General features: G+C 38.4%; 1 protein-coding gene across 2 annotated transcripts in view; it reads right to left on the minus strand.

Annotated features, from left to right (window-relative positions):
- The window catches only part of LOC144720274 (mucin-5B-like), a 94,187-nt gene that overhangs the window by 41,748 nt on the left and 30,079 nt on the right, over positions 1 to 22,360 (minus strand). The window contains exons 2-17 of one of the 2 annotated variants that reach the window (XM_078596893.1): positions 17,956 to 18,133; positions 15,422 to 15,457; positions 13,331 to 14,461; positions 12,432 to 12,681; positions 11,220 to 11,337; positions 10,621 to 10,705; positions 10,346 to 10,455; positions 8,702 to 8,900; positions 7,637 to 7,762; positions 6,918 to 7,035; positions 6,064 to 6,202; positions 5,345 to 5,449; positions 5,104 to 5,173; positions 3,953 to 4,090; positions 3,159 to 3,323; positions 2,332 to 2,426 (exon numbers count right to left, since the gene is read on the minus strand). In XM_078596893.1, the coding sequence (XP_078453019.1) occupies positions 2,332 to 2,426; positions 3,159 to 3,323; positions 3,953 to 4,090; positions 5,104 to 5,173; positions 5,345 to 5,449; positions 6,064 to 6,202; positions 6,918 to 7,035; positions 7,637 to 7,762; positions 8,702 to 8,900; positions 10,346 to 10,455; positions 10,621 to 10,705; positions 11,220 to 11,337; positions 12,432 to 12,681; positions 13,331 to 14,461; positions 15,422 to 15,457; positions 17,956 to 18,019 (2,949 nt within the window). In that variant the 5' untranslated portion in view covers positions 18,020 to 18,133. Of the gene's footprint in view, positions 1 to 2,331; positions 2,427 to 3,158; positions 3,324 to 3,952; positions 4,091 to 5,103; positions 5,174 to 5,344; positions 5,450 to 6,063; positions 6,203 to 6,917; positions 7,036 to 7,636; positions 7,763 to 8,701; positions 8,901 to 10,345; positions 10,456 to 10,620; positions 10,706 to 11,219; positions 11,338 to 12,431; positions 12,682 to 13,330; positions 14,462 to 15,421; positions 15,458 to 17,955; positions 18,439 to 22,360 lie in introns of those variants that run through there. The other variant, XM_078596894.1, reaches the window with a different exon arrangement.

Genomic DNA, 22,360 nt, shown 5'->3' on the forward strand with positions numbered 1-22,360 from the left:
GTGATATTAGTGAACTGCTTCTAAGCTGCATTGAAGTGACGTGCTTGGGAAATGTACTTTCCAATACGCCTTGTCATAGACACATTTAGTGTATGACATCCAACATGAAGTGCTACTGCAGCGTCTCTCGGCAGATCTCTCCCCCAGTGACTCAGGTGCTGCTGCTGCGGGGTCCCACTTTCTGCCCGGCCCTCTCTCTCCCCCCGACCGCCGATACCTATATAACCTCGTGACACGGCAGCTATCTCGCCTACTTCAGCAGTTTTTTTTTATTGCTGTAGTTGTCCCACCTGATGACGATTGCTTGTGTTGCGATCGAAACGTCGTGATCTATTATTTTTCTACCTACGTGACCTTACCGAAAGAACCAAAGAGTATTTTTTTTAATGTTTCTGAATTTGAATGTTTTCTAAATAAAGTGGAAATCCCAGTTTAATATGAATGGGGTTTTTTGTGTGTTTTGTGCAGTCTTTAGTCATTAGGCTGACACCATTAAGTCACTACATTTGAGAACCCAGTTCAGTGTTCTGAGTTAGTAATACAACTGCACGTAAAGGTAACATTTATTCGTATGTTATAGAAAAATAAAATGTTTTACTTACAATAATAGTTGTTAACATTCATTCGGCAAAATTGTAAATGTATAATTGCTCCAATGTCAATTAACAAATGCTCTAAATGTTATATTTTTGGATTTCATTCTAAACATGTAAAGTATATATTTTAATATTTATATTCTTGGTTCTTGCGGTAAAGTAACGTAGAAGGGAAATGATAAAATAATAATAAATAAAACAATACAATTCTCACTACGTTTCGATTGCAACACAAGCAATCATCATCCTTTTCCATCGCACTATGTAAATATTGTCAACCATTTTTACTCTACAAATATCTAATATATTTAGGTTGCCGAGTGTCTTAGCAGTAGCACTGCCTGTGCATTTGCGACGGATATGAATAAGAGCATTGAAATCAAAATGTTGTATCGATTTTTTTTTCACGCTTTATGCTCATGAACTTTTTCAAATTGCCATTGTGAGTTCCTAAAAGTCACTGTTGTGTAAATAATTGTAGTTGTTTTATTATTTATCTATCTACGGTACTTTACCGAAATACCCATTAAATATAACTAATTGTAGTCAACATATTTTTGGTTTACACATGTGTGAGTCGTGTCTATAGGGAGATGCTTAAACATGTGAAAAATGTAAAGAGCTTGGTTATATTGGAACAAAACAAGACTGAATAACTAAGCATAAAAATTTTGCAAGAATTAAACATTGGTGAAAGCTGTGTAAATAAGCTTATGCTTTTGGTTTTCATCAGCAGTTATGTTGTTTAATTCGCTTAATAGTATTATGCTACTATGGATATTACATAGACGCGCACATTTCCATGTATCTAATCTGGATTAATTTTAATCAGATTTTGATCATTGCATAATCAACCATCATGTAATACTTATGAGCTTAAGTAACAATAAACAACCATAGACTCGCATGAGATACATTTGCTGTTATAAAAGTAATGAAGTCATTTATGCAGAGAAAAAATATATGTTTATTTCAGGTGGGTGCTGCATTGTGAAGTTGAGCCAAATTCTTTTAAGGAGGGGTTGGCATGTGTGAAGAAATTGGAGTACCTGCAGAAAGCTGATACATGGAGGGAGGTAACACTCAATGGTCCACAAACATAGGGACACTAAAGCTACCAACTGCAATTACTTTTCACCACTTCACAGTCCAGTGGGTTTCGGAAATTCACAATGCACGTGGGCCACTAACACTTGCTGCCAAAAGCACTGGATCACAGGCGTGTACCACTGTCTTATATTGATAATATTTTAATCGTGAATAAAACGATGACTATTGCAATTATTCCAGAATCTTCTCGGTCAAATATGGTTAAAGAAAAACTATTATTCATCAATCGAATCGTGATTGCTCCAATTGCTACTGAGTCTGATGTTACAAAACCTCATAACTCCTACAGCCACTCAGGATTCTACAGAATCTGATTTCAATAAAAACAATATTTTTTTAACTATCTGATCTGGCAATAAGGACGTGACTCGATTTTGTTTGGGTTACATCCTGAACCATGCTAATTTGGTCCGATTATATAATTTGTTGGCTTCTGATATTTTGGAAAAAGTGAGTAGATCTGATTTCCAAACTGAACCGGATGACGCACCCCCAGATATTGTCCTTGTTTGGGTAACATCTTCCAATGCATACAACTTGTGTGCTTTTCGTTTAATGAGACTGAACAAACTTCAATGTCTTGTTAACTTACATCAGCCCCCCTGAATTCAGATGTGTGTCTGACCTTGTAGAAGGCTTCAGGGCTGATCGTCCCATGGCATGCAGAGAAGGGCCCATCAGGTGTCTTCATATTTGAGCACATGTCTTCAGCATATTGCTCTGATGAAAGGAGAAATAAAACACATTCAAATGAGTAATGACAATACTGTAATCAGCCAACTTTAACAACCCCTACTCTTCTTGCTTTGTTCAATAGATTCGTGTAACTTCTACTTAATTCATACGTACATTTTACAAATTGCATGAAGTGGTGGAAGTTGGCCTAGTGTGAAGCCTATTTTCACTTAAAGGAAAGTGCACAATGTGAAACAAATGTTCTACATGAGGCAACACCCTTTTTTTTTAAATGAAAGTATTGGTCAGTTAAAGCAACCAAATATCATCCATTTATCAAATTACTATCACTGGTTGAACCAGCTGTACCCAGCCTTTTTTGTAAATACCATATCGTATGGCTTTGGATACTGGTGTGGCACATTAGGACACTGGTTTCACAACCACTATTATCTGTACTGACCAACAATTGTTCACTGTGTGCATGAGTAATCGTAATTCTGCAGAATCCAGTAAATCAAGGTGTTGCACAAATACCCTTGGTTCACGGCTGGCTTGTACGTCAAGTTAAAATAAACGAGTTGAGAAAAAAAAACTCAAACAAATAGACTGGACTGAATTTTTCACTTTTTAAAGTAAACAACAACGTTTTTTTTTTTAAAGAATGCACCGAGTCCAGCAGGACACGGGTCATTAGCAACGTGTGAATACGTGCAAAGTCAGCTGTCCAAAACATCAACAACGTAGGATTGACTTTTCTAGGTGTGGTTTACTCACTGTGGTTTAGGCTGAGCATGCAGGGTTCCTCTGTGCTCTCAGTCGGGGGTGGGCAAGTGTTCTGGGCTTTCCATGAGTTTGCAAAAGAAATGGCTGTGCCTTCAATCAACCCATTGCTCGTCTTGAAGTCGTCGCATTGTATGCCATTGTAATCTCCACAGAGACCTGAAACGCCACAACTGTTACACGGGTATGTTTGCCATGCACATCATCGTGTGAATATTTGCAATACAATGCTCAGTCCTGGTCTCTTTATCGTAGCTAGCAGCCAAAGTTAAAAGAAAAAGGTGCAACAATCACGCATATATATGGGTTCTGTAATGCCTTCCAGCATGCGTTTGTCCTCGGATTTATTTTATTATCAATAAGCAAGCCATTGGCTAAGCTATCAGTGTAAAAAAGCATCTGCATATTTGCATAGAGTAATTGTCGTACTAGTTTGTGTCTGTAAAATGTAAGACAATCCTTTTATCAATTTGGCCAGTTGTCTATAAGGTAAGTCTCTGATATCAGAACAAAGTTATGCTGAAATTACATTTATATTGGAAAATAATTTTAAAAAGTTATTGTGACCCCGTGTTACAGACGGGGTGGACAGAGCTAATGCGCGAACGCTTTCAAGCTTAGTTAAAAAGCATTTAAAAGGCTACTTTGAAAAACGAAGTGTTCGCAGCTGTTTCTGCAGGTTAAAGCCCAGTACAAGATGTTCCACATAGCGTTCGAAGTCATCCGGGAGGGGTTTTTTGCGCATAACAAAGTGTTCTCAGTGTGCTTGAAGTGTTCTTCGTGCGTACCACAGGTGGCCGTCTGGAATGAGGGATCCAGTGTGAGATACACCTGCATCACTGGAGAAAGCTGAACGAGCAAATTCACCCCGATACTCGTGTGCAGATGGATGTAGAATGACGATTGATAAAATATTGTGATGGCGTCTGGCACAAAGAAAAACGATATTTATATATACAGAGTAAGTTATTTGTTAGCAATAAAATTGGTATGAAAATATTCAGAACTGTCACAATATACATCGCATAAAACATGTTGTTTGAATAGAAAAGTAGGTCACTGTTGCCTGCAATCCCACATTTTAACATTTAATGTTATTCTTAAACAGATATAACATGTACATGCACCTGTTGTACAAAAAAAATATATAAACATTTGCACATTATCACTAATAAATTATCTTGCAAGTTCTCAATATCAGGTAACGTTTACACATTTAAAATGGAAAGAAAATTATGAATAAACGTTTGTTTAAAATACTGTGATGCAGAGGAACATATTTGTGAATAAACAAAACAAATGACATCAGGCAATAGTTGTTCGTGCCTCATTTTAATATGCAGAGTTTAATAAGCAGAGTTTAATGTGCAGTATTCAAATTCAAACTCGTTTTGACGTTGCTACATGGATGTACTGTGCTTCACTTGATGAACATATTGTATTCTGACTGGCACACATTTGTACATTTATTAAACTATTTACTTCGCTAGTTTATGCTTTCTTGCCAGGAATAAATGAGTGAATCTACTGGCTAAGTATGCCTTACTGTCAGAATGATGGAGTGAAATTAATAACTATAACAATCGATGGACCTATGTCAATCCAATGTTGGATAAGGCCCTCTCCAGGACATGTTGGCAATGGAAAGGTTGTTTGGCCATACTTCACCCCACTGGTCGTGGTGTAGGTTTGTGAAGGAGTCCTGGGACTGTTTAGATGTCACTTTCCATCGATGCTAGCCGTGGAAGGAAAACAAACTCAGGTTGTGGGGTTGTACGTATGAATTTCTTTCGCACAGTACGTAGCCAACCGTGCTAATCGGAGGAAGGAGTTCATAACTACTATGCCACTACCTCCCTATAATAGCATTATGCATAAATAATAATTGTATATATATATCGTAGTGTGTTTGTGTTTGATTAGCCATGGCATTACTTACTGGAATCATACGGCAGATTGACTTCAACATCATTTACAGAAACCTCTCCGGAATCGGAGATCATTATTTTCTAAAATAAAGAAATAATAACAAATTGCATGAACATTACGTCGACTCTTTTGTACATTTGTATATAACAAAATAAACCACGAGTACGTTTAAAAAAACATTTTACATGAACTGCTCTATAGCTAAAATAAGAAAAATGTGTACTTATAAGAGTGACTAGAGATTCTCTCACCAGGTCATTTCTCCCTAGAATCAGGGCTAGTGACTTCAAACAGGTGTTCTTGGTTTCACAGGGTTTGAGTTTGACCATCAGATTGAAGAGATGTGTTCTACAGTCCTGGAAACAAATGACAGAGCATTGTCGACAGCATGAATACAAAGAGGTAAAAACGTCACGTTGTGCTTGTAAACCTATGATCAGGGTCGTTTATAGTTTCTGATTGAACCCCTTCGACGGTTTTCAAAAAGGAAACAGTTAATTTATGTTTTTACTTTCTGATGTTTTAATTTTTGGAAGGCATGGTCATCATCAAGAGTGTTTAACTTTGCTAAGTGATATATCATCATTGTCAGGTACCAACACACTGGAGTAGAATGTGGGTCTCCTTTGCTGCTGCTGAGAATTCCTTGCGAATGTTTTGTGACACATGTTCCCGAAGAGAACGTGTTTATTTTGGGAACTGTTGTCACAGCCTCTCTGATTTGTTTTCAGGCGGGTGTGTTGTTTGGCAAGACGCTTCTCACATTACACTCAAATTTCCCTGAAAAAATATCCTTACAATTTGGAACTGAATCAGGTCCTGGATAATCTCCAAGCATGTGGAGAAAAAATTCAGAACATCACGCTGAACAATACGCAGCATAACACCAAATTACATCGGACAGCTACACAGCACAACTGTGAAAACATAAAAAGTAGAATGCCAAAGGTTGTTGACCAGTCCTACTCACCATTGCCATGAAGTAGTAGCAGTCTCCGTGGAATGTGAAATGATTTTGATCAAACGTTTTGATGTGTGAGCCTCCTTCCAATGCACACGTTCGTGGACAGGGCTGCTCCTCGCAGTTCCAAACTCCTCCGTGGCAGACGCTTTAAGGAAAGAAAACCACAGACAAAACATGAATGTAGAAGTAAGGCGTTAATAATTTATTAATTTAACAGGTTGGAAAGATTAGATTTATTAAATAGTGCAGGTTTTTTAAAACAAATCTTCATGTACATGTGTTTTGTGAACCAATTACCGTACTGTAAAATTTTCACATTCTCAAATCTACATTTAGGGTTGATGGAAAATAGATATAATAGGTGGTTGGATGGCTCAGGGGTCACAGCATTGAGCCAGCACTGCTGAGATCCTACATTCAAGTCTGTGCAGTCACCACCGATTAAACTGGGATATTTAATAACGTGCTTCAATCGCATCAGCCTAATCAAACAGAACTATACAAAACAAACCAATACATTGATTTAGATTTTAGACTAAATTTTGTAACGTTCCAGCCTTCCTAATTTCAATTTATATGTATTATTTGGTGTTATGAACGGTTTCACTGTCATGAAATAAAGTTATCTCTGCAGCAGGGCACAAAGACAACTGCAGCCACATCTTGTTACGATGAAATAAATGTCACTGGAAGGGATCTCAGAAGCCATTCTAGAAAATCTGGTTCTGCATGCTGTTCCCTAACACATGGGGCGGTGCTGCTTGCTCTGCGAGAGTTAGAAATGGTTATTGCATCTCGTGACTTGACACCGATAAGACATCGCAATGCATTTTGGGAAAAGACAAAATGATCTCACTCACCAGTCCTGGCAATCCTGGTGCAGTATTTCACCAGCATTATAGGTGTGTTTGTTAAACACACAGGAACATTCTTCCAGTGGTATACAGCCCTTGCCAGTCAAGTCATCCCATATTGTTCCTTGCATAGAAAACGAGGGTAAACAATTTGTCATTGTGTCATAATAATAGGCAGTCACCTCGAGTCCTGGAGAGGTCATATCAAGATTGTCATTTAATTTTGTCTTCGAAATGTATTATATACCTCTTGAGAATTATTTAGAACTAGCTTACGTGCTTGTTTTTTTAAATGGGAAGTCTTTTTTGGAAATCGTAATATCCTGTAATTGGAAAATGTAAAATAATTACTCTTTGCTTTGTGAACCATGCTGTTATGTAATAAAAAATTTTAAGTTAATATCAATGCTGTGGGTCTGTTGGGACATTGTTGCCATTTCATAAGATGTTAGTTATTTTTTTACGTTAAAAATGCAGATACATTTCAAGTATTTGGCATTAATTTCAGTTTTCACCATCATAGAGAGCTCATTAAATAAGAAGATTGATATTTTAACATTTTGATCATGTGTGAATAACGAACCAATTACACAATAACTCACAAACTGTCTTACGTTGCATGCATACTTTTTAAAGCAAAACTATCTGAAACGTCCGTGCTCTTCACCGCTCATTAACTGAATGGGAAACAATACATAAATAAATTAACGTGCAGGGAAGCATACCTCTTGGACAAAAGCAGCCTGGCACACATTCGTCGAAGCACATGTTGCTTAGGCTTGGCTGAGAGCAGCTGTTGGGACATGGAATGCCACACTCCTGGTAGATCTTTCCAGGAAGACACTCAGGTGCTGCACCACAAGTCAGACAAGCAACAAAGATCCCAGTGATTTTAGATTTTCATTACTTACAGGCCATTTATGATGTGAAATATGGTGCGTATGTACATTGCGATGTACATGTCTATTTTAGTTGGATAAATAACTGTGATGACTCAAATGGATAAACTCCATCCCAAGCAATGCAATACATTTTTTAGGTTAGTTGTTCATTCAGTAAGACACAGTTGGGTCAAGAGAACAATTCTTTAATAACCTGTGGTTATTAAAGAATTGGGGGAAATGATCACAAATTAATATTCTCAATGTGTGCATTAATTGCACGTAACTATATAGCCAAGAAACTCAGTGTGGTTTATATATAATTGTATATATATTTAAACCACACTGAGTTTCTTGGCTCTAAAGGGTCCTGCTTTTGGCATGTTTGGCCGATTGAAAACCACATTTCCTGGAAAACATAGATGTTGCTAAGGTTATAGAGACGTCCAAATGTATCCTACAGAAATGCTCACTTATTCTAGATTTGAAGCTCTCGTGACTGCAATGATTCATATTCTCAGGTTTTTTCGGTAAAGTCACGTAGGTAAAAACATTAAAATTGATCACCGCTCCTCCTCCCTCCCGATACGTTTCCATTCATTGGCTACCACAGCCTGATAAGCTCTCCCCCCCCCTCTCCACCTCCCTTCAACTTGCTTATAAGGGATTACATCTTGAATCATTGCTTCACTTGATGCAGCTAATTCGGCTGTGACGGTCCCACCTGATGACGGAGACTTGTGTTGCCTCCGAAACGTCGTGAATTTTATTTTGTTTTGTTTTTATTTTACTTTCATTAATTTTAATGTTTTTACCTACGTGACTTTACCGAAAAAACCTGAGAATATGCTCACTTATGCCAGCTTCTTTTCACATCGCAGAGTTGCGCTGCACAGAGACGTAACTCACTTGTGTTTCTCCAGTTCCCAGGTGTCCCGCCGATGCTCCTGCACTCCCTGGAATACTCCTCCACTGTGCCGAAGTCTGGGCAATCAGATGTGCAGCTGCACTGATCGACGATGCACGCCCCGATGTACGGGCGAACGTCAAGCCGTGCATGGCAGTCAGCGAACTCTGGCGTGTTCAGGACTAACTCGCACAGAGATTCCTAACATCAAAAAATAAAGGTGCACAGTCGATTAACAGGTCCAGTCAAGGTGTCACCGTGGTCAGTGCCGCTGATGCCACCACACACCCAGCCATCACTTCCTGCAAAGATCCTCGCGCAAGATTCCACAGCTGTTGCAAGTTGACACCTGTCCTCCAAGGCCTCTGGCCAATTGTACAACATTCCCCAAGTGAAATTTCCCCTTGGTGCACACTGCTTTGATTTGAAATTCAGAGATAATATCACGTGAAATATGGTATGCCACTGATCGCTGCTCTTAAGGTCGCCTCCGGCTTAGCAACTTGACGATATTTTGGCAATGACAAAAGCACGTAATATGTAATATTATTAAAGCCAAATATATTTGCCAAGGAATGGAAAACTTACAGTTGCTTTTTATAAATAAAAGTAAAAAGATGTACAAAAATGTGTATAATATCGTACATTTCCTGCAGATACATGTTCATTACATGGTCACTTTGAAGCCCCATGATACTAACAATCTTCCACATTAACCACTCTTCTCCATTAACTTGGAAATTGGATAATAAACGTTGTACACATCTGTTAACAGACGTTCACTCGACTAAGGGAATAATTGCCCTTCTGTATTTTTAAAATTATAATAATAACGTAATATTTATACAATAATTACAGATATGCATACAAGGAGGGAATAGTGGCACGGTTGTTAGCACACTGCACTATGAAGCCGAGGACTGGAGTTTAATTCCTAGGCCATGGATAACACAAGTGGAAAGTTATAACCTGTGCTAACCTGCATGGTGGAATATTGGTTAAGCAACCCGTATTATCTTCTTGGTTTTTTCGGTAAAGTCACGTAGAAGGGAAATAATAAAATAATAAAAATAAAACATAATAAAATAATTCTCACGACGTTTCGGAGGCAACACAAGCTTCCGTCTTCAGGTGGAACCGTCACAGCACGATAGCTGTATCAAGTCACAGCACGATAGCTGTATCAAGTACTTACTTGATACAGCTATCGTGCTGTGACGGTTCCACCTGAAGACGGAAGCTTGTGTTGCCTCCAAAACGTCGTGGGAATTATTTTATTACGTAAAAAAAATGTATTTTATTATTTCCCTTCTACTTGACTTTGCCGAAAGAACCAAGAAGATGAATCCCTGCATTCACGAAAGCTTTAAATCGAAATTCAACCCGTATTAATGACATGGCATGAATAAACATTTATGCAGCACTGGCTTGACAGAGGGCTGTGCATTATTATTTCACAATTGCTACAAAGCTGTAATCATAATATTTTTTTTCTTCGGGCTTCATTTTATTTGAAGCTGGTCAGCAGGAATGCGGGGGGGGGGGGGAGGGATTTGGGAGGTTGGGGTTTGAAGGGCCTGGATATTCCAGGTACCCCCACACTTTAAACAGTAAAATGTTAGCTAAGCGATTGATGCCAGACGTACGTGCATGCTGCAGTCGTCAGGAGTTGGTGGCTGTTCTACTTGGTCGCACTGCACCATTGGATCATAGTATTTATTATTCAGTGCATATTCAGCCACGGAGAGAATTCCACCTGAACAAAAAAAAAGAGCATGAAAACCACCACAATGCTTCATAAAATTTGTGTCTGTAAACATGTACTTTTCAGGGGAGGAAATCACGTTTGTAAAAACGATCATCATCATCAACCATCATCAATTCGCTGGTGGTTGAAGGGACAGATTAAAATGATTCTCACTATTAAATTCGTGATATTCTGCATCGCCGTTGTAGTCTCCGCACAGCCCGCATGTTTTGTTTCTGTAGGACTCCGTGACTTGTAGCTAAAACACAAAATGCCAAACGTTAAATTTAAATGTTGCTCTCCTCCACCTATTTATTGCATTTGCAGCAAAGGCACAGGGGGGGGGGGGGGGGAATGTGTCAACTAATAAACCAGCAACAACATGTCACTTTTTACTGTTTGTGTGAAATGGAATTTTTATGTCGTCCTCATAACTTGTTTTTACTACGTGTAAAACAAACACAAATAAAATATTTTAAAATATGAGTGTTTCTTTTTTATAAATTACTTATTTTAGCATTGCATCCATGTACAGTAGATATTTTATCGCAGTTGTGTTTTGCCTTCTCTAAACATGCATTTATTTAAAGTGATTTATTTAAAAAAAATTATATTTACGGTATGACTTGCCAATTCCTATACAGACAACTGGGAAATTATATTTTTATTGTAAAATCTGTAACTGTCCGAACAAAGACACACACCAATGCGTGAACATGAAATCATATATGTGGATACAGTATGAATGTGCAAAAGGCATGATGTGCTCGTACCAGTAGAGAATCTTTCTTGTTCCAAAAAAGTTTGAAGCCAATGTTGGTAGCTGCTATTTTAACGTCATCACCCAGCGCTATTATTTGAATTCCATACTGGTTAAAAGGAAGTTCTTGTCTGAAATAGAATATGGAGAAAAATAATGTAATACATTCAAAACATGAGCAGTTCAAACGCAACTAATGTATCTGTACATAAAATGTCAGTTACAATGGGCTTGCATAACAAGAAGTCCCGGGTGACTGTATTACTGTTGTCATGCTTGCTACCCTTCAACATTGCCAGTGAGAGCACAAAATGAACTATTCATAGCAATAGTATAAGATAAAATTTTGGAAAATCTTATTGAAGAAATAAAGGCATTAAAATATATGGAGAAAGTATGAACTGTCTTGGATTTGTTTAGATCGATGTAAATTAACTGCAGGAAAAACTTTACAAAACAAAGATGAAAAGCTGGACTCGGGATAAATATGCGCAAAACGAAAGTAAGGTACAACATGTCTGCTGAACAAAAGTATTGTTGGAGTGGCTCCCCTGGAAAACACAGCAGAGTATGAATACCTAGGGTAGTTATTGAGGCAGGGTGGGGATCAAAATAAAGAAATAAAGAGGTGAGGGAGAACAGAGTTTGTAAAGTAAAATTTTATAATAAAAAGCAAAGGGGGAATGAGTGAATATTACCTGCTCTGACATGGATTAGAAACAGGACACTGGCAAAAAAGGGGACACTGATAGAAAAAGGAACATAAATCAGAGATGAAGTACAATTAGAGACATCATCTTGACAGCGAAGGAAAGGGAGGGGGGGCTCGTGCAGGATGCATCACTGCAATGCATCTTCTTTGATGGACGAGACTGCTGACGGAATGGCACCCAAAGGAGAGAATACGCCTAAGAGGGTGACTGCCACCGAAATAGAATGATAAGATTAGCTAATGTGCAGTTAGAAGGTTGGATCATGCCAACACACGACCGTGAGAGATGGGGACAGTGTAGGGAGGCCTTCATCTACCAGTGGACAGATCATGATCACTGATGGTGATCATGGTGACTCTTAATGGATACTATGTGGGCACTGTGAGCTATTACCAATCGAACTTAAACTCCTGAATTGCATGTAACATCTTTAATGGTTATAACTAATTATAATACTTTCGTGTTATATAGCGTAATTCATGCCAACAGCATCCCACAACTGCACTGATTACCTCTCTTTGTTTACAGCCGCCCCCTCTGCAGACAAATCAATGTTGATATCAATGATCGATATGTTGATGCTGCTAATTATTTGAGGGTTGTTCACGGATCGCCGAATTATAACGTTGAAATTTGGCGTGTTGTCCTTGCAGTTCGAAGCGAAGAGGTAGTTGCAGCTAATGCCGAGGTCAAAAAACTTCCCATCAAATGTTTTGAAGTGATTTTGTCCCCAGGTACTGCAGACAGGGGTCTGTATCGGAGCTGCAAACAAACAACAACAACATCATCAGATGATTGTGCACTATAATGGTAAGCGACCTCATCTTTAAACAAGACAGAAGCATAGAAATATAAGCTTTTCAGAAAATGTCATTGTTTTGGAAATGTGTATATGTTCGTTTATAGGTTTAAATGCCTAAATACAAGCAAGTTAACAGAATTGCATAGTACGAACATCAAAATGACGGAGATGATATGCAGCAATTAAGGTGGTTACTAAGAGTAAACATTCTAAATATTCTTTCGAACAGCCTTTGGCAATCCACTGCTGCATGAAGAGCTCCCCCACGACGTGTCAGTCATAGGTGTTGTTTTAACCATACTTCACCACAATGGTCAGTGCAAGTTGGTGAATGTGGTGAAGGGAGGGGGCATCACCAGTTCAGATATCACTCGCCACTGTTGTTAGCCATGGTCAGAAATCAAACTCAAGTTTCTGGGGTCGTAACACAGTACACGAATCACTGTAGCACCGCTCCTCTATGATAGTAAATATTTTAATCTCAATTCCATAATTTTACGATTTTAAAAATCACTCTTGTTGCCAAGCAACAACGGCTAAAATGTCCATAATTTTAATGCTGCAGCAAAAATAAGAACAACATGTTAATTGTGGGTGAGCATAACTCACGGATTATTATCGGTGGTGTCACCACGGGAGTAGTTCTTGGAGGCGAATGCGTTGTGAAAAAATCACCAGAACCCCCGTCTTCACCGCTTCCTTCTGTTGTCGGACGAACTGTGCTCAATCCATCATAGTCACCACTGCCAGAACCATCAATTTCACCACTGCCGTCTGGAGCTGGAGTGTAATGTCCCGATCCTTCAACCGCATCAACATCATTATCATCTTTATCGGAGCTGCTGTCTTCTTTCGCTGGATCGTTCTTGGAGCCTTTGCTGGTAGATTCATTGGAGTCCTTCATTTTCTCCTTGCTGCCTTTGCTTGCCGACTCACCAGATTCTTCCTTGGATTCGTGGGATTGCTTGGACTCTTTAGACGAGTGCCCCTTGCCAGGGCCTTTGTTCTTGGGCTTTTTTTCTTTTCTAGCTTTGCTGGATGGCTCATCAGAGTCTTCCTGGGATTCGAGGGATTGCTTGGACTCTTTGGAAGAGTGCCCTTTGCCAGGGCCTTTGTTTTTGGGCTTTTTTTCTTTTCTACCTTTGCTAGATGACTCATCAGAGTCTTCCTGGGATTCGTGGGATTGCTTGGACTCTTTAGAAGAGTGCCCTTTTCCAGGGCCTTTGTTCTTGGGCTTTTTTTCTTTTCTAACTTTGCTGGATGGCTCATCAGAGTCTTCCTGGGATTCGTGGGATTGCTTGGACTCTTTGGAAGAGTGCCCCTTGCCAGGGCCTTTGTTCTTGGGCTTTTTTTCTTTTCTACCTTTGTTGGATGACTCATCAGAGTTGTCTTCTTTTCCGTGGCTTTCTTTGCTGCCAGATTCATCAGAATGGTTCTTGCGTTTTTTTCTGTCTTTGATTTCTGACTCATGAGAGTCTTCGTGGGATTCGTGTGATTCTTTTGAGTCTCTAGACTTTTTTGTGCCTTGGGGTTCTTTCTTGTTTTCCTCCGAGCTCTGGTCAACAAGGTGTGGTTTTGGTGGCACAGCTCTAACAGGCGTTGTTGTTGTTGTTGTTGGCGACATGACATAGAGGCTCAACCGCTTTAAATCGGATTCCAATTTATCGGGGTCAATAAAGTTGGATTGAGAACGTGCTTTGTGATATCCCAGTATAGTTCGTTTCCCTTGTGCCACAAAAGCTGAAAAATGTAAATAGGGATAACAATTGTGTTCAGCTTTGATAATTAACCAAAATCAGCACTACACATGAGTGATTTAAATTGATTTTTAAGTTTACGTGACTTCAAGCAGTGTATCTTTAGTGATTGCTTTTCAAGTGAGTGAACTCTAAACAGCATGACATTACCACTTACTGGATAATTAAGTACATTGTATCTTTCTAATTGGCTTTCTGAATAAATTGCTTTGTACATTTTAATCATTGAAAGCTGTGGTTGCTCAAGAAATAATACAAAAATAACTAGCCATACAATTTTTTTTAGCAGCGTGTGCTTGAACTGTGACACAGAAAATAGTAAAATACCAATATGCACATTATTTTCTGGTGATGGAAATAGCTAATAAAGATACATGAGTATAACACGTGCTGCATTTATGCTGAGTTAGCTCAACTGTAGTCGTTAATCATACAATAGATATGACCATCATTAGACCTCCTTTGCCAGTACCAAAATATAATAATAGGGGTTTTCCCCTTTTTTCTGGAAACAAAACTGAAACCTTTTACAAGGATTAATGTCTGCATTAACCACAATACTTGCAGTCAAAATGCAAACAAAAAACACACTATGATAAAATATGCATTGTCCTTGAAACTGACAACGCATATTTTATCATAGTGTGTTTTTTGTTTACATTTTGACTGCAAGTATTATGGTTAATGCAGACATGAATCCTTGTAAAAAGGTTTCAGTTTTGTTGCCAGAAAAAATGGGAAAACCCCTATTATTAAGATATGACCATGTTTACTAAAAACTTTGTGTGTAAAAGTATTTTTTCCGCACACCAGAATTTCACGTGAAACAGGCATACCTTTGCAAAACTAAATTATAATACACTTTAAGTTAAAAACTTTTGATGATTTCATAAATTAGCATTACCAAGTGTTACATATACAAATACATCATTTGCTCACTTACGTTGTTGAGGAATAAGCTCTTCGGATGATATATCATCTAGAAAAACCAAAATAGCATTTATGTCCATGGTTTATAACATAATCAATACTTTGTCGACAACATTAAATGGGTATGTTATAAATGCAAATGAACAGTAGCAAGTAATGTTTTCTTAATTTTTGTTGCATGTTCTGCAAAATCAAATGTAATCATGAGGATAAACAATGGTGATGCAACTAACTTGAATAATTACAGACCCATTAGCTTCTTGTCACATAAATAAAAGTTTTCATTTCTGCTATTAATTGTTCCTAGCTGCAATTTCCATTCACATTCAAAGTGGAAACACGTGGATGAGGGAATAATCAATATGTTTTAATTTTAAGGAGAGCAAGCAGGATGGGTAGGGCAAGTCTCTTGGAGAGATGATGGTCACTGGTTAAGACTAAGGATGGAATGATAATTCTAGATTTGAAGTTTTCCTGACTGCAAGGATCCATACTCTTTGGTTTTTTTCTCGGTAAAGTCACGTAGGTGAAAGCAAAATGAAGCTTAAATGTAAGTAAAATAAGGAAATAAATAAGGTACCATATAGTGCAATGTGTGGTAACATATTCGCTTAACTGAACGGTGTTCTGCTAACTAATGTAAACATTGTCTTGTTTTTATATTTTGCGAGGGAGATTATTGGGTCAGGGTGGCTCAACAACAGGTGACTTGTGCTCCTCACCTCAACATGTTTCTTCCATATTCTTAGGTTTTTTTCGGTAAAGTCACGTAGGTAAAAAATTTAAATTAATAAAAGTAAAATAAAAAAATTCGACTTTTATTAATTTATTTTTTTACCTACGTGACTTTACCGAAAAAACCTAAGAATATGAATCCTTGCAGTCACGAAAGCTTCAAATCTAGAATGTTTCTTCCATTCACAAAAATGCCCTCAAAAGCCCACAGTGCTGGTAATGTGGGTATCTGATGCCTGGGTGCGGTCTAAACCATGGTAACTTTTGTTTGTTTCGTCCCCCCATTAAAACGCAGTTTTATTGAGGTTTTATGCAACCTCAGGAGCAGATTGCAAATCTTGCGGTCGGTCGGGACCTCGAGTTAATACGGTCAGTCGCACAAATCGTTGCACAATTTGTTGCGACGGCAAAGCTAAAGGTTTCAATCATGAATTAAAGTATGCACTCCGTGTACACAAAGTTGACATTTGTTGTTTTCATGTTGTGATGGCTTTTCTCGTCATTTACATATTTGAACTAAAGCTGAAATACGATTTAAAAAAAATAACCTGCAGATATATATATATTCAATGGCCAGATTGAGCTGGAGAGAACTTGTTCTTCCTGCTTAGACTGAACGCCCGATTAACCGTCAGTTATGCAGTGTGAGTGAGCCCTAATCCTGTCGAGGAATCTTCCTCATGTTTCTTGCAAATTCATTATTTAATATATTCTAAAAGCCCCTTTATAGGACAAGCATGGTCTATTTTTAAAAAAAGAAAGCACTTGACTGCCTTAAAAAAAAAGAATGTATTTCAGTTTTGCCTGCAACACTATGTTGTTAGGTACGTCTCAGATGAGTGAAGAGTCACAATGCTGAGCCCTGCTTGGAGAGGGATAAGTGAAACTGTTGAGCCAAGGCATCCATAACCTACTTTTGGCATTGCATTGTGTCAAGGTAAATCCTCAGACAAATATAACCTTTGTAGGTAAGCATCTTGGACATTATTAGAAAAAAGTAGTATATGCAAAATGTATTTTCAAAAGTCATTGCTGGAATATGTGATATTACTCATTTAAATGTATCAATGAAATGTGATAATTTTGTGATGTTAGTCATATTGATGTATAAGCCCGCATACTTAATATAATTATTTGTTTAAGGTATACTTTACATTTAACATTATGCAAATTTTATTACCAGGAATTATTTAACAATATCCAGAATAACAATAAAAATAGAAAAGGTACCGGTAAATACTGAAAAATAAAACTGATGGAAACCCAAAACTGTGTTAGTTTTTTATTTTTTCCATTGTTTTAATTATAAATGTATGTATGTACGTATGTATGTCAAGATATTAACAAAAATTCTCACATTCTCAATTAGTATAACAATCGCTTTTATATATACAAAACGTCATTGTTTGAAAAGATAAACTTTGATTTAAAAAATACTGACCGATATTATTATACCTGCAGAAATTCTAAATTGTAGAGGTATTACACTGACAGTAATTGCTTTTTTTTCATTTGCATTCTAGCAGAAGTTGCATTTTGAAACTTTCTATCAATCGCTATAATCACAATTCAACAATTGCTAAACACCGATTCGGCTCTTTAATTTCCCCACAAATGCAAGTGAGCGGTGTTATATACATGAATATAGCAATTGCTAATGTCTGTATTGTTCGGCTGTGAAATCCCACAACTCAAACGGTTAACCGTTGTTACCATTAAAACAAGTAACTTAATCATAATTATGAGAAAGATGTTCACCATGTAAATATTGCAAAAATATGAATTCTCAGATTTGAGACATTTTCTGCCCACCTTCATTTGTGCTGGCAGCTTGGATGAATGAGAGACAGCAAACCAGCAAGTAGATTTGCTTCATCTTCTCCGCACCACCGAGGGACTTACTCAAGCCTCTGAGATCACACCCTCTGCCACAGCACTCTGGTGACGGCCGGTCACTGCAAGAGGGTGTTTGTGAGCCGCGAAGGAATCCCTTTTATATAGACAGACGGCACATTGTTTTTAAAAAGTTAGATCAGATTACGAACTTGTTGTGCAATTGACGTTAACACATAGCATAATTGGTGGGGGGTTTTCACCATTTGAATATACTAGCTCTGCATACTGATCGTTAGCTGTAGATTATAAAATTGCACTTAAAGGGATATATACATAAACCCATAGGGAAATCGAATTTTTTTTATTCAAAGGAACAGCTGAAATTGGGAACTTTTAACATCTCAACACAAGCTAACAGATTGACAGGGCTGCAGATATGCGTCGATGAATTTCTATGGCATTATGTCTCTATTGACATAGATTTTTTACTCCCATCTAGGCTACAAGGGTTTATGTTTACTGAACTTTTTTTTTTAAATCCCCCTGTATGTAGTCACAATGAATGGACTTGCTAGCATTTTTGAGTGTTTTTGTGTATTCATTCAACAATTCTACGTAAAAAGAATGTGCCTTGCACAAGTTTTAGCCGATTTAAATCACGTAATGTTCTGCTACGGAGAACTTTACCATTAAATAAAGAGCACGTCATAACGTGTTTGTTGTAAACCATGGATATTTTTGTATATTTCTTTCATGATAGCACTGCACCAAACCCTGTTACTCTATTTGTTTAAATACATTCTAATGGTTTTAGCGTAACATTCACATATTTAACGTAACCTTGAAGAAAAAATATATAAATAATGTGCATGAGAGATTCGTTGGAAAACGTACTATCAAGCATGCAGTTTATATGCTACTCAGTTTAAAGTATTACACATACGGTAGACAACACACTTTTAAAATTAAAGATAAATGTTTAATAAGTAACCTATATTAAACTTTTCATTTAGCTGTGATTTGAAAGTGGATGATGACGATGATTATGATGATGATATTTAATAGGCCATGCTGTCATATCAGCCTTTACGATTACAACAACAACAACAACGCATTTACATTTTATACAATTCTAATCTCTTTGAGATAGATGTAACAGAAGTAGAGAGTATTTCACTAAAGATGTGTGCACCGTGAGTCATTGAATATACTTCATATCAAGCACCATGAACATTAATTCATCTTGAAACTAAATCACGAGAATAACTACGTCCAAGTCTGCATTTATGAAGGCTGTTGAGAGTTAATAATAGGTGCAACACAAAAATGAACTGTAAGGAAAATCAAAACGTAATTGCAGGCAAAGTGCCATCAAAGAAAGTTTCTCATTGATTAGCTTCCCCTTTGGTTGGCGTCTCCTGTCAATGAAAATGCAGTACATGCAAGGGATGTTAAAACAAATATATGAATGCGTTCCCCACCTTGTCAATTGTATGAGATCCCTCTCAACCCCAACTCATATGTTGGCTACTTCCAACAATTTCCTTTCGTCTGCCTCAACGCTCCTGGGTTCATTTTTTTACTCATAACCATCCGTGTAATATTCTACCCATAGGCTCTGCAATTAACGCCACGTATGACCTGTAACTTCGGGAATGATGTTTATTGTCAGAATGAGTTCGACAACCATTATATATACGGAGTGGTAGCTCTTGCAATCTCTCATTTACTTGATACAGCTGTCGTGGCTGTGACGGTTCCACCTGAAGACGGAAGCTTGTGTTGCCTCCGGAACGTCGTGATTTTTATTTTTTATTTTGTTTAACTTTTATTAATTTTAATGTTTTACCTACGTGACTTTACCGAAAAAACCTAAGAATAAGAAGGTAACGTGTTTTTCTTGTAGGTATGGCATTTGTATTATGGAACCCGAATATGTTGTGTTGATATAGTAACTGAGATATAGTATGCAATGCCCATGATGGCATTTTTACTCCAAAAATGTAAATCTAACACACGCACCCCGTCGTGCAACAAAAAAACTACTTGAAACATCGTGGCTCTTGTCCCGCAAAAAGTACTTGGGAAAGCACTCGTCACAGGGGATGTCTGGCATACTGCAAGTAATTAAATAATGCAAATTCTTCATCATCAATAATGCATCATGGTAAAGCCACTGCTGTATGAAGATCTCTGTAATATGCCACCATCTCTCATGATCCAGGGATGTAATAATCCAACAAGTGCCTGCACATTAGCTGATTTCATCGCTCCATCCCTTTGGTGAGCGCAATTTTGAGTGCATTATTTTCCTTGGCTTGCCACTGTTATAATTCTTGACCATTTAAGGTCGCACTCATACACACAAAGTGCTTGCCGCAAATGAACCACAATACCTTGCTGATCTAGTCAAGGAGCATAAAATCATCACGCAAACTCCGGTCATCCTCGCAGCCGCTTTTGGCTGGCCATCGAAGAAAGACGGTCACTGCATCGCGCACTTTCAGATGCAGTTCTGCAGCAGTCTGGAACGCTCTTCTTTACACTATTCGGAATCCATTGGAGCTATGCACTTTTAAATCTAAATTGAAAACTATTTTTTTTAAACTGCTTTTTTAGTTTGATGTCCTTCCCCTACACCTCCAATTAACACGGTTGGCTACATACGGTGCAAAAGAAGTTGAACATACGTACATTTTCCATCATTCCTTCTCATAGCATATCCTGCCCATGCCCACTTTTCTTATCCTACGGATCTTCTAATCCACGTGATCCACTTTTTGTCTCGCAATGTAATTCAAAGCGTGCATTCGCCACGTTTCTTTGCACATTTTTAAGTTTTAAGTAATTTATCTTTGTTAAAGACCGTTTTATATGAACCATCCAACCATACATGATTATAAAAAAAAATTACATTTGGAAAAAAATAGCACCTGTCGCTAATTAATGCGTAAACACGTAATAACAATTGCTGTAATTAAATATTTATAATTTAATCACAATTAACAGGATAATATCACTTTAGCATATCCACTGTTTAGTTTAAGCCTAGTCATTGATCGTCAACATGAAGCAGAGGTGGAAGGCTGGATTTCACTGGGTGGCCCAACATTGGTGTCTGGTGCGAATGTAAAACTAAAATTGAGAGAGAGCACTTGCAGAGGGAGCACTGGGAGAGAGAGACCAATGCACGTCATCAAATAAAGCTTTGCAGGCTGGAAAGACAGCACGCCTGGATAACAGCAACATCTGGATCGCGAAACAGGCAACGGCTGCCTATACCGCTTGGGTAATAGTAATAATGTAATTTTGTGGTGATAATTGACATTTATATCTTAATTCATTGCTGGATTAATGCCCCCCCCCTCCCCCCGCATTGTGTCAACTGTTGAGGTTGTTTGGCCATACTTCCACACGCTGGTCTCGACCAGGAAAGTAACTGAGACGTGCAGGTTCATCACCCGGTGATAACCCCACTCACTTCAACCCCCCTGGCCCACCCATCTCCTTTTCCATTGTGAAATAATTGCTTGATAAATACTTCCTCGTGCCATGTCCATCATGGGGCTTGTGTACAGAAGGTTCGTGAATGACGTCCCTGTGCAGTTGGAGGCAGTCGCCCTCCAGCAACAACGGAGGAGAGAGGAGCGACGCTCACAACAACAGCGCCGGGCGCCTAAAGCACAGCAAGTTGGCACAGTAGGGGGCACAGGTTGTGCAACAGCCAGTCGTCTCAGTCAATCAACCCCATGGTACCTGGGTCTCTCTCGTGACCTCCTGCCAGGGGGCGTTCGACACTTCACGTGTCCGTAAAGTGCACATAGCCTGGCACAAGCGCCGTGGTGATTTCACCGCCACTTGGTGGCGACTGGCGGCTGTTCTTGTGAAGCATGCTGTACCACACTCGTTCATGCAGGTTTATAGGGTGGAGTTCAGGACCGGTTCAGATATCATTCCCCAATGACGTGAGCAGTGGCCAGGTATCAAACTAAGGTCGGCGGGTTCTAAGTGCAGTGTGTTAACCCACTGCGCATATATATCTGGACAAAAAAATACGTTTTGCTGTGTATTTCATTTAAACAAACTCTGTTAAATGGCATTGAATGGACCAAGCTCCTTATTCAAGATGAGAACCGGATCTGTTGGAAACGTACTCTAGTTGTAATGCATTGTGTTGCAATAGAATGGTGTGCTGTTATTATTCTCGCTCATTTGTATAATTTCACAATCCAACAATTGCACCTATGTCTTTATTCATTAGAGTTAAATACATATGCAAAACTAGCGAGTCTGTTTTGCACCACAAGTGAACGACCCTTTGTTCGGTATGCCCTTGCGTGAGTCAGCTTAAGAATGCCATTCGGTATTGTTTAATCGAAAA

Source organism: Lampetra planeri, chromosome 8 (assembly GCF_965212315.1).
Source record: "Lampetra planeri chromosome 8, kcLamPlan1.2.h2, whole genome shotgun sequence".
Taxonomy (NCBI): domain Eukaryota; kingdom Metazoa; phylum Chordata; class Hyperoartia; order Petromyzontiformes; family Petromyzontidae; genus Lampetra; species Lampetra planeri.